Genomic DNA, 15,057 nt, shown 5'->3' on the forward strand with positions numbered 1-15,057 from the left:
AAAAAAAAAAAAAAAAAAAAAAAAAAAAAAAAATTCCTATTTCAAAGATCCAAATTAATGATTTCTATATATGTGTATAGCATATGTGTGTTTATACAGTATATGTCTATAAAAACTCTATGTATATATATTTAAATTATTGTATGTATATAAATCACACATAATAAATAAAACTGACTTTTTAAATAAGACTTGCATAGTATAACAGCTAGCTTCATTTTTCAGCATCCAAATAAATCATCTATTTACTGACCACACACTATACGCAAAACACTATGTTGTGAATGTGCAGCTATGAATTACCTCCTCTTTTCTTGTCTCCCGTCCTTTCTGTACAAACCAGATAACTTTTGCTTGTAAAGATCGTGGAGTACATTCCAGCAAAGTACTGTTGTTCTCTATGCCATAAGCCAGATGCTCTTCAGTCTTATCCAAAGCATCCCCTACAACAGGAACATTAATGCCATCTTTGAGACTTAGATTTTACAGGTAAATACATTTTTCAAACATTATTTAGATCCCTGCAGTAACATGATTAACTCATTACTTATTGCTCATTTCTGTAAAAGGTAATTTAAAGGAATTATTTAGAAAGAATGGCACACCAAAGTTTAGGCACGAAACAAGCAAGCAGGCTATGGGGTGGGAAAGAAGTAAGTAACTGAGAGTCTGGTTCCAAAGGATGGGACAGGATAGTCAAGGCAGTAAGAAGCATCAGTGTTAAACTCATGGAAAGTCTCTTCCCTTTATTGAGGGCAGAGAAAGGGAACACCAAAGCACAGGACAAAATTTGTGGTTACAAACAAAAGCAGAAACCAGAAATGCAGGCAAAATGCCACTACATAAACATAAATGTGGATTATATCTTGACAAGGGATTGCATTTATCTGGGTGTTGGGCTGCTGCAGTGAGAAGAGAATATGAGACTGAATCAGGGACTTTGTGAAATAGAGCTTGATTACAATCTGTGTTTTGGACCGGAAAGGCTCTTACTGGACTTGAACTCAAATTTGCATACAGGCAAGTACACTTAGCTGCAGTAGGGAATAAAAGCAAGCAGGATTACTCTCTAAAAAAAAAAAAAAGTCCTACTCACCTTCAGAACTGACCCCTAAACTTCCCTAAGATGAAGGTCCTACTTTTCTTTTGCCAGTATTCCCCGAGGCTTGAGTCCTCCACTGAATCCTGAGTCAGCCTGGGGTCCAGCAAAGTGACGCTGGAGCACAGTCTCTGGCTCTGTGTATAGCCACCGCTGGTTTCTTATTTGTGGTGTCCCTTTTTATTACTACTTCCTAGTGAGCTCAGTGACACTAAATACAGCCTATTCAACAGTTACCACCATAATAGAAAGAGTTAGGAGAGTGTTAACAGAGAAGTTATGTCTTAACTTCCTTACTTTTGCCTAAAGATGAAATTTCCTCAATTCCTTGCCCATCAGATACCACCACTCTATCACCTTTCTTGAACCACCAACCCTAGCCCTAACCTTAGTCAACTTAGATAAAAGAGTAAAAGCTTTTTCACTTTATCTATCCCAAAGCTTAGTAGATGACTTGATAGAAGTAATACCAGTTGACAAAATCACCAGAAGCTATGTAACATGGTGAAGATAGTCCCCAGTATGAGATAAAGAGGTAAGTCATAAGAGTCACCACGGCATCAATCACCTAAAGTATGCAGCATTCTTGTTCTAGGGTTTCATTGTTTTAATACTTGTTTAATAATGAAGCTTGGTGGTAGTACATATAATTTATTTTCCTAATCAGATAAAAATTAGATGTAATTTTTTTCCAAATTTTAACTACATGTCAGAGAAAAAGAATACTTATTACATTGTTCTAGTATACATGAATCACAAAGAAAAAAAGCACTCTTTTTAAGAAGTTTGCAGTTTATATTCAATGTATTCTCTGAGTAACCCAGAACAATTGATTTTCTATGGATTACCAACAAACTGTTGTCCAAAGCACTGCTGAGCTGCATTTCCATGTCGAACATCTTGTCTCCGGAAACGCCTGAAAGAAAGTAAATGCATTTAGGTGTTCATATTTTCAATTTTCCAGGCTTTAAAATGCAGCCAATTGCATTAAATATACAAGTAGTATTCTGCTACTAAAAAAAAATGATCATTCATATGAAATAAGAATGAAATCCAAGTTTCATAGTTTTTCACATTTCCATTATATGTTCTTCAGTAGTTAAGATCTATGTTACCCTGTTCTTTATTTACATAATGTTGAATTCTGGAAACTCAAACAACAATGGAATATATTTCTCTTTACTTTTTGTTAAAAATTTAGTTCAACAAGAAATCTTCTAGTTTGAGAATGTCTTGAGTGGTAAAGTATTTGGGCAGAGAAAGACAATGGGATTTGAAGTAAAGTATTTATTGAGGACAAAACAGTTATTTTGAGTACAAAACTCCCATATATAATAAAGTGCAAATGAAAAAGGTGTTAAAATCCAAATAGTTTGTTCTATAGTCATCATAATCAATCAGTACAAATAGAATTTCTAAAAATAAGAGATAAACTAATAATATACTGTAGTGAGCTTACTTTTATTCAGATGTAACATTGAGGAAGTACATGTCTTTATTCAATGTGATAGTGTATTCATCATGTTTAGCAGGATGTTGTGCATCGAGTGGGACTCAAGAAATATTAGTATTTTCCCCCTCAATCTGCCTAGTATAATTAGAGTCATTTCTAGTATTTTTTTATTTCATAGATTATTTAGATATATAACTAAAAAAATACAATATTCTGTATCTCTGGAGAAACTCCAGAATATATATATATACACACACACATATAGAGGTATAACATTATATATATAAAATTCCAGAATATATGTAATATACATATGTTTTGAATATATATAAAACATATGTATGTGCAATTCAAGAATATATATATGACATATACAATATAATGTTTTGAATATATATAAAAACATTAGTCGGGCATGGTGGCTCACACCTGTAATCCCAGCACTTTGGGAGGCCAAGATGGGCAGATCACAAGGTCAGGAGTTCGAGGCCAGCCTGACCAACATGGCGAAACCCCACCTCTACTAAAAATACAAAAATTAGCCAGGTGTGGTCGTGTGTGTCTGTAATCCCAGCTATTCAGGAGACTGAGACAGGAGAATTGCCTGAAGCCAGGAGGTGAAGGTTGCAGTGAGCCAAGATCGTGCCACTGCACTCCAGCCTGGCAATGCAGCGAGACTCTATCTCAAAAAAAAATATATATATATATATAGATAGATAGATAGATAGATAGATATAGATATATATTTAAGTATATAATATAACATTATATATAAAGTGATTTAATATGTAAGCATTTTTTGAGGAATTAAACAATGGGAATTATCATCAGTATTAATAGTATTGAAATTATAAAATCAAAAACTCTGGCATACTTAATTTAGCTTAGAGATTTAAATAGAAGTATTACATAAAGGTGGAAAATACCACTTGCCTCTCTAATTCATGGCATTTCTTCAAGACTGAGGGAAAAACAGAAGGCAAAGCAGAAGTTTTACCCTAGAGGGTGAGAGCATAGCTCCCAAAGTGACAATGAGATGCTTTAACCATATGCAATGATGAAATTTGGAAAAGTGAACCAGATTCAATTCCCAATACCACCACTAATGTTCTGTATGATCTTATGCATATTGCTTCCCTTTCCTGGCTCTTTGTGTCCTCCCATGTAGAATAGAGGTGGCAAAATGACATCTAAAATCTACTTCAGTCTCTTTGTTTTTTTCATTTTAGGGTGTCCTTACTGTCTCTAAATAACAATAATAGAATGCTATTTCAAGAGATCAAGTGCTTTCTCACACAGGAGTTCAGAACTTATTTAACAAATTAATAGATATTGAAAACGGGGCAGATGAACATCTGCAATCAATTTTGGGATTATGACCTGTATACAAAAGTACTTTTAGTTTTAGTTTGTTTGCTTTTCTTAATGCAGAGATCACTGATTAGAAAACCTTACCTAAAAACCTGAGATTTTACAAAGTTAATGTTAGATCTGCCACATGTATCATCCTACTGAACTAGATTGAAAATAGAGCTTATGACAAAACAACAAGCAAAAGTAGAAAGTTGCATGATTCTATATTGTTTTACACTAGCATGTACAACTATTATACAACTAATAGCAGATTTAGATGATAATTAAAATGTTGTTGTTAATCCCTCACTTTGTGGAGTATTGCTTCTATATTGAGAACCTGAAGCCTGATGAGAAATAATGAATAATGGATAGGAATAAAATCAATGAAATGAGAAATGGCTTACACTTTGCAGAGATAGTGTTGTATAAAGATTATTATACAAGTGATATGAGGACAAGGAAGCTACAATCAAATAATTCTGGATAAGCAAGGTCAAGAACTGAGTGCAAAAATATTGCTGAAAGTTATTGGAAACATACATTTTAAAAGAAAGATATCACATTTTCCAGCAAGGTTTCAGTTCATTTTATACTATTCCAGTATAGTTGTCCTTTATTTCAGTATAGATATATACACATATATGTATATATATTACATATACATATATGAGTGTGTATATATATGTAATATAGACATATATACACACATGTATGTGTATATTATATATACATGTATATATATATGGAAAAGTTTCAGAAAGGTTGAACAAAGTTGCTTTCATCCTCAACGCTGCGTATTATTCTTATATCTCTAGTCTCTTAGAAATTTTTAAAGAGAACGCTGGAAATAGACAAAATACAAGAGCAAGGGGAAGGAAAAGATTCTAGCATTATAAACCATACTGTATTTTGGAAGATCATTTTAAACAAGTGGTTTGGATTGTGAATTAATGTTTTTCCCCTGTTGACTCATTTTCACTCTGTGAGCAGAGAAGTATTTATTTTAATGACCAATTTTCAATTTCTGCTTCTATTCAGGTCTTATGCAACAACGATCTGCTATAAAAGCAAGCTATTTTACCTTCATGTGTTGAAACTTATCCAAAAATTCTCCCCCAGGGGTGAGTGATGGTTCAAAAGAATTTGACACCACTGAAAGATCTCCATTACATGTCACTGAACTGAACTAATTCATTTACGAGCACGGCTTCTGATTCCAGCATTTCATGCCTTCCTATCCACTATTTTTCTCATTCACTTGACTTTTTCTAAGTAACCCTTTTTGTCTACCACATCTACTGTATTATCAAGCTTAGGACTGTACACGGTTAAAAGATGCACCATATAAAACAATTAACTATGGAAACTTCTCAATTAAAATTCATTATCACTACTGCATGCCTAACACAAAACCCTGTCATTCATAAGCATTTGGTGCAAGGCTTGTAAACATTTTTATTGTTGCTGATGACAATAAAATAATTAATACTGTTATTTGTGGTTAAATTCACGTTCTACCCTCATATTCTTCTATTTCACTCCCGACCCATGGTACTGGGTGCTTGTTTTTAAGCATTCTATTTCTTTGTGTAGAAAATTAATTCCCTTTAACTGGAATCTTCTTATATCTCTACCTTCAAGATTAAGCTCAAAAGTGAGATTATTTTGAGAATTAAATAAAGTATTATACACATTGCTCTTAATCGAGTACCCCATCCATAGTAAGTGCAGAATAGCAAGCTACTACTATTATTATTTACAATTCCATTCTTTGCTTTAGGTTCCAATTTCCTTTAGGCAAGAGGTTATGCTTGTTTCTTCATATCCCTTGCACATAGTACAGTAATTGGCTTAATAGGCGAATACACTCCACTTATAATTGATATTTTCAAATAATTACATGACTATATTCTTCAATAATTGTTTTCAAACAACAGCAAACACTTCTGCAAAATCAATTAATTTGCTCAATTCTTTAATACAATTGGTAAATATAGTTAAAAATGTCCTCTTGAAGCATAATTTTACTATCTGCTTATTATATCATTTAAAAAAATACTCACTGGAGTATTAATTTAGCTCAAGTAAAATTGACAAAATTTTGAATTAGTGAAGTTTTAATGAGATTCTACTATATATTTGAACATATAAAACAAGAACTACACTAAATTGGGTTAAATTATATTCTGAAAAGGTTTACAGAAAAGTAACCCAAAGTTAAATAATAAAATAATTGAAATTAATACAAATTGCTTTTCAGTAGGAAAACTACCTATACTTCTATTGCTTGCTTTATTTTGTCTTTGGTCATTTTATCGCAAGAAAGAAACTGTGACTGAAGAGATATCCTTATTCTTCAAACGACTTAACTGAACCTCAAGATCTCTGCTTAAAGAATCCTGGGATTTGCCTTCTGTAGGAAATGGCAATGACCTCACAGAATTGTAGACCTTGGAGTTTGGGGGTCTTTAAGTACCTTTCATTTGTGTTGAATTAAATCACACATTTCATTAATTATACAGGTCATGCATTTGGCTAGGAGTTAAAATATTCACTTTCAAAATGAAATAAATGAAGACCAGCTGGTAGAGAGGACATGGGGCAAATGCAGGATGTATTTTAGAAATTTCTTTATTTATTTTCCTTTTAAGTCTTTGAATCTCTCATGTGCGGTGGCTTGCCTTTTCCACATTTTATGTTTATCTGAACTCGTTTCATGTGTTGCAGCAGAAGTTTCAAAAGAGGGAAGAACTGAATCAAACCTGGGTGAAAAAATGGAAGGTCAACAGCATGTTCAGCTCCAGTCTCTGTACACAATAATTAATACAGATATTTTCTGGAAAACTTCAAGTTTTCAAAGTTTCTATTATGAGCAAAATATAATTATGATGATTTATTTAAATAAAAAGAGCATGGCTATTTTTCATGGAATGTGTGGGGGGAAAAAAGAGCAAAAAATAAAAGCATTAGGGTTTTCCTAAGCAAGGGAAATAGTTCATCAGGTATCATATCTCACCTTTTCGCATGCGTGCCGGTTGGGTAATACCGGGAACAGGATATGCCATCCCAGGCACAGTAAGGGTCTCGAGCCAGGCAGCAGTCAGCACAAGCACTTCCATACATGTCACAGTGATGGAATCTGACTTGAGCCACGGCAGAAGCAGATCCAATATACAGCTGTTGCTACAGAAATCAGAAAGAGGTCACTAGCAGAAATGGACAACACTTTCACTGAACTATTACACCTAGTTTTCACATTTATACACAATCACCTCAGAAAAAATTCACTTAAATTTAGTTCACTTAAATCAGCAGTTTCAGGAGTTTGAGAGCAGCCTGCTCAACATGGCAAAACCCTGTCTCTACTAAAAATACAAAAAATTAGCCGGGCATGGTGGCGAGTGCCTGTAATCTCAGCTACTCTGGAGGTTGAGGCAGGAGAATTGCTTGAACCTAGGATGTGGAGGTGGAACCTGGAAGACAAGAGAGAAACTCCATCTCAAAAAAAAAAAAAAAAAAAAAAAATTATAGCAGTTGTTCAATATAGGTAATAGAATATTTATACTTTCATTTCTCTAATATTTGAGAAACATTCGTAGACATAAATGCAGGAGCACCAAAATTGCTAGACTGAACTTGACAAGAACTCAAGAAGCTGTGTTCATTATCTTGCATTATCCAGCACTGTGGATCTTCCTTTAAAGATCTATAGAAACTGCCCGGCTCAGTGGCTTATGTCTGTAATCCCAACACTTGGGGAGGCTAGTTGCTTGAGCCCAGGAGTTTGAGACCAGCCTGGGCAACATGGCGAAACCCTGTCTCTACAAAAATTACAAAAATTAGCTGGCAGTATGTGCCCGTGATGTCAGCTACTCAGGAGCCTGGCATGAAAGGATGACCTGAGCCTGGGGAGGTCGAGTCTACAGTGAGCTGTAATTGCACCACTGAACTCCAGCCTAGGTGACACAGTGAGACCTTATCTCAAAAACAGAAAACAAATCTATAGAAACAATTAATAAGAGATTTGGAAGGCAAAGAGTCTTTTAAATATTGACATATAACATTTAGAAGAGTGACGTGTATATCTATCTATTTGCAGAACAAGTAGCTGAACATTTAGTATCATATCTTTCCTTTTGCCTGAACACGGAGGATTATTTATAAATAAATTTGAGAAAATATATGCAACAACTGTTTCTAAAGAAGTTTACACCAAACTGATTTCAGTGAAGTGGAAAGGAGGTGTGTTTCCTTGAACACTCTTGGATTATCATTGTTACCATTGTTTTGAAAACATTAGTGAAAATAACCAGGGAATAAAGTGCTATCATGATTATAGAAGTAAAACTACTCTCATCTTCCTTTCTATAGAGATGGAAAATGAAGGCATGTATTAAATGTAAATCATGATATACTTTTGTCAGAATCAATCAATGGACATAAAGTTTCAATCAAACAAGATTAATAAGGTTTGAAGGTCTACAGTATAACACTGTACCTAGAGCCATTAAACATGTATTGTATACTTAATATTTTGTTAACAGGGTAGATCACATGTTAAAAGTTCTTACTACAATAAAATAAAGTAATAAAAGAAAAATAAAACTGTAATAAGTCCATATTTAAGCACATGAACTAATGTTCTCATATCCTTTGACCTTAGCTTACATATAGAACACACACACCTACACACACACATACACACACAGACAACTTACTCGTTTTGAAGAAATCTCCATAGAAATAATAGGAACTGGATCCTGAAATTTTAAAAGGTTTCGTTTTAAGAAAATTTTTTTTTTAAGAAAATAATATAAAAACATTTACCTTAATATGGTTGTAAATTCCTGAAATTACATTACTTATATAAGTGGTTCTGTGTTAAGTACTGTATAGCTTTCATTTTAGTAAATCAATAAGCAAATACAACTAAAATACAGCTTTGAAACTTTTTTCTAATGGGGTGGGCAGATATGCAGATGAAAGAGCAGCAGGCAATCTAACCAGCTTACTGCTTGTCTCTGGAATACGGTTTTTGAATTTGCATTTGAATATTACTTGTGCTTTGGAAACTCAAGTATCTTTAAATAAAATAATAAAGTCAGAATGTTCTATTAAAGTAATTGAATCATTAAAATGAAACCACTGGGTCTTTTAATAGGTGTTATTGCTAATAAACTAAGTGATCTTAAACTTTTCAACCCAAACCTAAACAAAGTATTTTTCTGTTGGAGTGATCATGGTGAATCACAATTAACCCAGGATTCTTTGAACAAGATGAATAACCTGATTTTCTTAGAACTGCACCAGAGGAAGGACAATTTATACCACAGCTTTGAGAACCAATATGTTGTTTTAGGATTGTTAAGGGTAGTGCATCCCTAAGGAACACAATAGACTCAGATCAGCTGTGCAAGTGGGAAACCACAGGGCAGGTGAAATCCACTCTGGGGACGATTACCCTTTGAAGAGCTGGTTGCTGAAAGGGAACATTTGATCCTCTATGTCAGTGTTTTTTTAATTTTTTTTAAAGTTTAAACTACAGAATATGCTTTCATACATTCATTCATGTATTCATTCAGGCAACAATGTTTCTTAAGAGTTTACATGAACAAAATACTGTGGTGAGTGAATATTAAACATATTTCATTTTATAACACGAAATGAAATCTTATGTAGAGTCCCAGAGTGCTAAATAAACAAAAGCATAGCTGCTCTGGTTGATATAGGATGGTGGTTAGCTTTGGGTGTGGCTCTAGGGCATCCGTGTTCTAGTACAGCAAAGGCAAAATGTACTGCTTTTCATTTATAAAATCTTTCACATCTACCCATTATAAAAATATGTAGCCAATCCTTGTTATTCACAGATTCTGTATTTGCAAATTAGCCTACTTACTAAAATTAATTGTAACCCCAATATCAAGACATCCTGTGTTTTTCACTCATGGAAACATGCATGCTCAGAGCAGCAAAAAATTTGAGTCGCAGGACATGCACATTCCCAGCTGAGATGAAACAAGCTGTCACTCTTGCCTGCTTGTTTCAACTTTCATGGTGTAAAGTTTCAACTTTCATGGTGTAAAGTTTAAGTATCTTTTTCATGGAGTATGTAGCGTCAAGGTTTTCACATCTCTGTGCTTTTTGTTGGTGTTTTGTTTTTTAAAATGGTCCCCAAACATAGTGCTGAAGTGCTGTTTAATATTTCTAAACTCAAAAAAGCTGTGCTGTGCCTTAACGCTGAAAGCTCTTTCCTTACATAAGCTTCATTCAGGCATGGATTATAGTGCTGTTGGCTGTGAGTTCAATGTTAGTCCATCAGCAATATATATTAAATAAGGTGTCTTTAAACACAAACACACATAAAAGAAGGTTACATATTGATTTGTTGATAATTATGTTACAATTAGAAATTTGCTGGAACAGAACCCCTTATTTCCCATGGGAGCAGTGGTCAGTATTCACTAGTTCAGTGTTATAACAACTTTAAAGACCAAAACTGCTGCAAATGCTGCGACTTGGTGTGTGTGTGTGTGTGTGTGTGTAAGTGCATATTTGTTTATATATACATGTACACATATATATGTATATACACACATACACATATATATATACACACACATGCACCTGTGTATGTTAGTGTATCTGTATATGTAATTATTTTTTCATGTCATTTTTTTATCATTTTCTATTGTTCTTTTTTAGTAAATTCTTTGTATAATTAATGCACTTAATAAAAAGCAGTATGCTTGTCTTGCCACAGTGTTCACAATATGAAAATGTATTATTATTTTTTGTCAGTATTGATTGTACATTTCTATAAGATGTGACTGTAATACTGGCTCTGAAAATTATGTGTCGTATAAATGTTATTTCTTTATAGTCACAGTTTATTCACTGAAATTCTTTCCATGCTAGGTAAATGTTGATCTCTCAGTTGAAAAGTCTGTAACAATCCAATATATGCACTAGAATTTGAAATAATTCTTCACTTATATTAGCTCTGAATCCACAACACACCTGTTAGGAAAAAGAAAATGGACATAGTATCTTTCCTATTTACATCTCACTTGTAGTCATAATGCATAAATTTAGTCTATATTTTTTACTCTAAATACCTTGAATATCTGAAGTTCTTCTAGAATTACTTCTTCCATTGATTCCATTTCTTGGTTGTAAATTGTGATTACTTTCAGCACAATTCCATTATCTGTAAGAAAACAAAACAAGAAATAAACTAGAATCTATGTCACAGTCTGGTTTTCAAATAATTAAAAACCATGTAGCCGGCTAGGTGTGGTGGCTCATGCCTGTAATCACTGTGGGAGGCCGACACGGGTGTATCTCTTGAGGTCAGGAGTTTGAGACTAGCCTGGCCAACATGGCAAAACCCTGTCTCTACTAACAATACAAAAAAAATTAGTCAGGCATGGTGGTGGGCACCTGTAATCCCAGCTACTCAGGAGGCTGAGACAGGAGAATCGCTTGAACCTGGGAAGCGGAGGTTGCAGTGAGCAAAATCATGCCACTGCACTACAGCCTGGGAGACAGAAAAGCCTTCATCTAAAAAAAAAAAGTAGCGACTATAAATTCAGATAAGATTTGACATCCAGATGCATGAAACATTTTTATCACTGTCAGTTTAAAACAATACGACTACTTATAAACTCATATTTTTAATTAGCAAAATTAATTTTATATGCCTGGCCAAAAAACAAGAGGAAATAATGATTTTTTCAAATAGTTTGATCCAAAATCCAATCATAGATTCAAAATCAAAATGTCTTTTGGAATTAATAAAACATAAGAGAGATGCCAAATTATTCTAGCTACTTTTTCTGTGACCCATGATGCAAGAATTTTTTTTTTACTGAAAGCTACATTCATGGTACAAAACTATACCTTAGGGAATATTCCAAGCAACACAATGTGAAACTCACCATGTATGTAGAACATATACATACATGCAATCACACACAGTTTTGGCAAGAAAAAAATCCAAGTATACACCAATGAGAGAAGTGTTTGTGCCAATCATTTAGTCTCCATAATTATCATTTGTTTTTAAAGTTTATATTCGTATTTTAAAATTCCATCTCATTTTTATCATTCCTGATATTCTGAACTTGTTCCTTCCTATAAACATTTTAACAAAACATTAATTTGCCAATACAAATAATTTAGTATAATGCTAGACATAATTTAGAAAAAAATAAAATGTCACTTTTTGCATATTTATCATACTATTTCAGCAATTTATTGAAATATTATCAAGTTTTATGGATGAGTTCATAAAACTGGATTATAATTAAGCATATAACAGTTACTTGTATTGTACACTACCCAAAGGAAACAAAAAATTGTCATCATTTTGAAAACTAAGCACACCTATTAAATACTTGACAATTATGTCAGGCAAAAAGCAAAGACGAGACTCAAATGATTAATTCGCAATTAGTGATTTTCTAATAAGAACCATATATGTATTGTATCAAAGCCGGTGTCCAGTAAATATTGGACAAAGTAACCACTATTTGTGGGATTTTTCGATGTTGTTCCCATTTTACATTCATCAGACATGTTTTTTTTTCTGAAAATCTGTGGTTCAATACGATGATACCTTTTAATTAAAGGTGTATATGACAGAACAAATATATGTTTGATACTTCTGAAATTCTCTGGAATCACTTTGATCAATATGACAAGCAAGTATTTCTAAAAACATTCTTGGACTGTTATATATGAATTCTGCTTTCCAGGGCATTTAAAAATAACATATTAGGTTGGTGCAAAAGTTATTGCGGTTTTTGCCATTAAAGTAACAGCAAAAGACCGCAATTACTTTTACACCAAACTAATACCTTAATTACTTTTATCAAATATTAGTATTGATTATGCAACTTTAAAAAATTTTTTGGAAGTCACTATGAGTGAATTTATGGCCAATTAAAGTTTGCTAAAGAAATCTGATGACATGTTAATCTTGAACCCACAGTGCAGAGCACTTTATTAACATTAACTTCCTAAAATGAATGAAGAAAATACAGCCCATACCAGAAATCAATTTCTAAGAATAAGATAGAAGATGTTTTCTTGCTTAAATATTTGTTTTAAAAAACAAAAGGATGGTCGGGCATGGTGGCTCATGCCTGTAACCCCAGCACTTTGGGAGGCCGAGGCAGATGGATCACCTGAGGTCAGGAGTTCGAGACCAGCCTCACGAAAGTGGAGAAGCCCCTGTCTCTATTAAAAGTACAAAATTAGGCGGGCATGGTGGCACATGCCTGTAATCCCAGCTACTCGGGAGGCTGAGGCAGGAAAATCTCTTGAGCCTGGGAGGCAGAGGCTGCAGTGAGACGAGATCGTGCCATTGCACTCCAGCCTAGGCAACAGAGCAGGACTCTGACTCAAGAAAAAACAAACAAACAAGCAACAACAACAACAACAACAACAAAACAGCAACAAAAGCCACAAAAAACAAAACAAAAATGAAAACAAAAGAATTATTGGAGAAGCCCAAGTACCAACATTAATATTAATATTACATCCTGTTTCCTGATCCAGGTTTATGCCAATATCTCTTCAGAATTATGTATCTATGATTAAAGTCATGTGTGTTAGAATGCTCACTTCTCTAAAGATGATCAACTACTGTAGCAATTACTATGCTGAATAAAAAGAAAGACAAAGAAAGAATCATTTTAAACACTTTAAAAATGACTATAGGATTTTAAAACACTTCAAAGAATTTGCTACATACTACTCTGGAGGCTGAAAAATTTCAGGTTCTCTTCTACACGTTAGATCTAATGTATGGGTTGATTGAAATTACAAATTTATTTGAAAATATCACTTTTAGTATATTTATCATACTTTGTTTTATTAATGCAGGATATTATGAGTAACATTTGGCTTGCTTGGTACAAATGGTTGATCTTGACATGGACTCACAAGAATTGCTGTGTTTAGAGATTTAGGTGAAGTTATTGTCCCAAGTTCCAAGTTGTTCACAAAATCTCCAGGACTCACTGATCAAAGTTAGTAATGGAGCCAGGAACCTGATAGAACTATTCTTGCTATGACACTCTGCTTCCACTATGAGGACTTCTATTTGGAACCAACTTTGTTCATTAACATCTATTATTCATTTCTTTACTTATTCATTTATTCATATGCATGAAGTATTGATTATGTATAAGGAATTATATGCTATGCAAGCCCCAAATCCTCTCTTTGACAGCTTCAATATTTCTCACATCTGAAAAAAACCACATTTTTGTTGGTCAAACCATGACCCTTCTGACAATGAAAGTGGTAATATTCCCAGACAATTGGCCTAACCTCTTACTATTGCAGTCACATGAGGTCTCTATTTCAATCTGTCTCATTTTGGATTAAGAGTGTGAAATGGGTTAATGGATGGACAGATTTGTTGATAGGTGCTTTTAGAAATACTATTAAAATTACTGAATTTAAAGGTCAATTTAAACATCTCTGAGTACTTTCTCATCTCTTTACCTGTCCCAATAAACAAGACATCATATTGGCCATCCTCAGCTTCCACTCGATCCACTGCTATTTGTTTCAGATTATATTTTCCATCTGTTTTTACCAATATTGGTTTTTTATGGGCAGGTTTTATGGCCTGGTACATTAGTGGATGACTTCTTGCAAATCGGATGGCATCATCGGGATAGTCCTTGGTGGTTCCGTATCTCCCTCCATTTACTTTGCTGGCACACTGAAAAACAAGTGGATTAGATAATTCTTTTTGCCTTACACCTAAAGAGAAAATTTATAATCAACCACGAGAAGAATCAGAAAAATTGAAGATGTCAAATTAGTCAATTGTGCATTTAGAAATATATAGTAATCATATATTTTTCTTTTTTTTTTTTTAACTTTTATTTTAGGCCCAGAGGTACATGTCCAGGTTTGTTACATAGGTAAACTCATGTCACGGGGCTTTGTTGTACAGATTATTTAGTCACCCAGGCATAAAGCTTAGTTCCCAACAGTTCTTTTTTTCTGATCCTCTCCTTCCTCCCACCCTCTGACTTCAAGCAGGCCCCAGTGTCTGTTATTCCCCTCTTTATGTCCATGTGAGTAACTATACATTTTTCATTACAGAAATGGAATCTTCCTCGGAAAT

General features: G+C 33.8%; 1 protein-coding gene across 1 annotated transcript in view; it reads right to left on the reverse strand.

Moving 5' to 3' along the window:
* Window positions 1-15,057, reverse strand: part of SEMA3E (semaphorin 3E) — a 297,545-nt gene that overhangs the window by 22,007 nt on the left and 260,481 nt on the right. Inside the window, 6 exon segments of the mRNA XM_017852378.1 lie at window positions 304-443; window positions 1,948-2,015; window positions 6,925-7,091; window positions 8,627-8,668; window positions 11,024-11,115; window positions 14,424-14,646. Of these exon segments, the coding sequence (XP_017707867.1) occupies window positions 304-443; window positions 1,948-2,015; window positions 6,925-7,091; window positions 8,627-8,668; window positions 11,024-11,115; window positions 14,424-14,646 (732 nt within the window).

The sequence above is a fragment of the Rhinopithecus bieti genome, unplaced genomic scaffold (genome assembly GCF_001698545.2).
Source record: "Rhinopithecus bieti isolate Rb0 unplaced genomic scaffold, ASM169854v2 scaffold_34544, whole genome shotgun sequence".
NCBI lineage: Eukaryota > Metazoa > Chordata > Mammalia > Primates > Cercopithecidae > Rhinopithecus > Rhinopithecus bieti.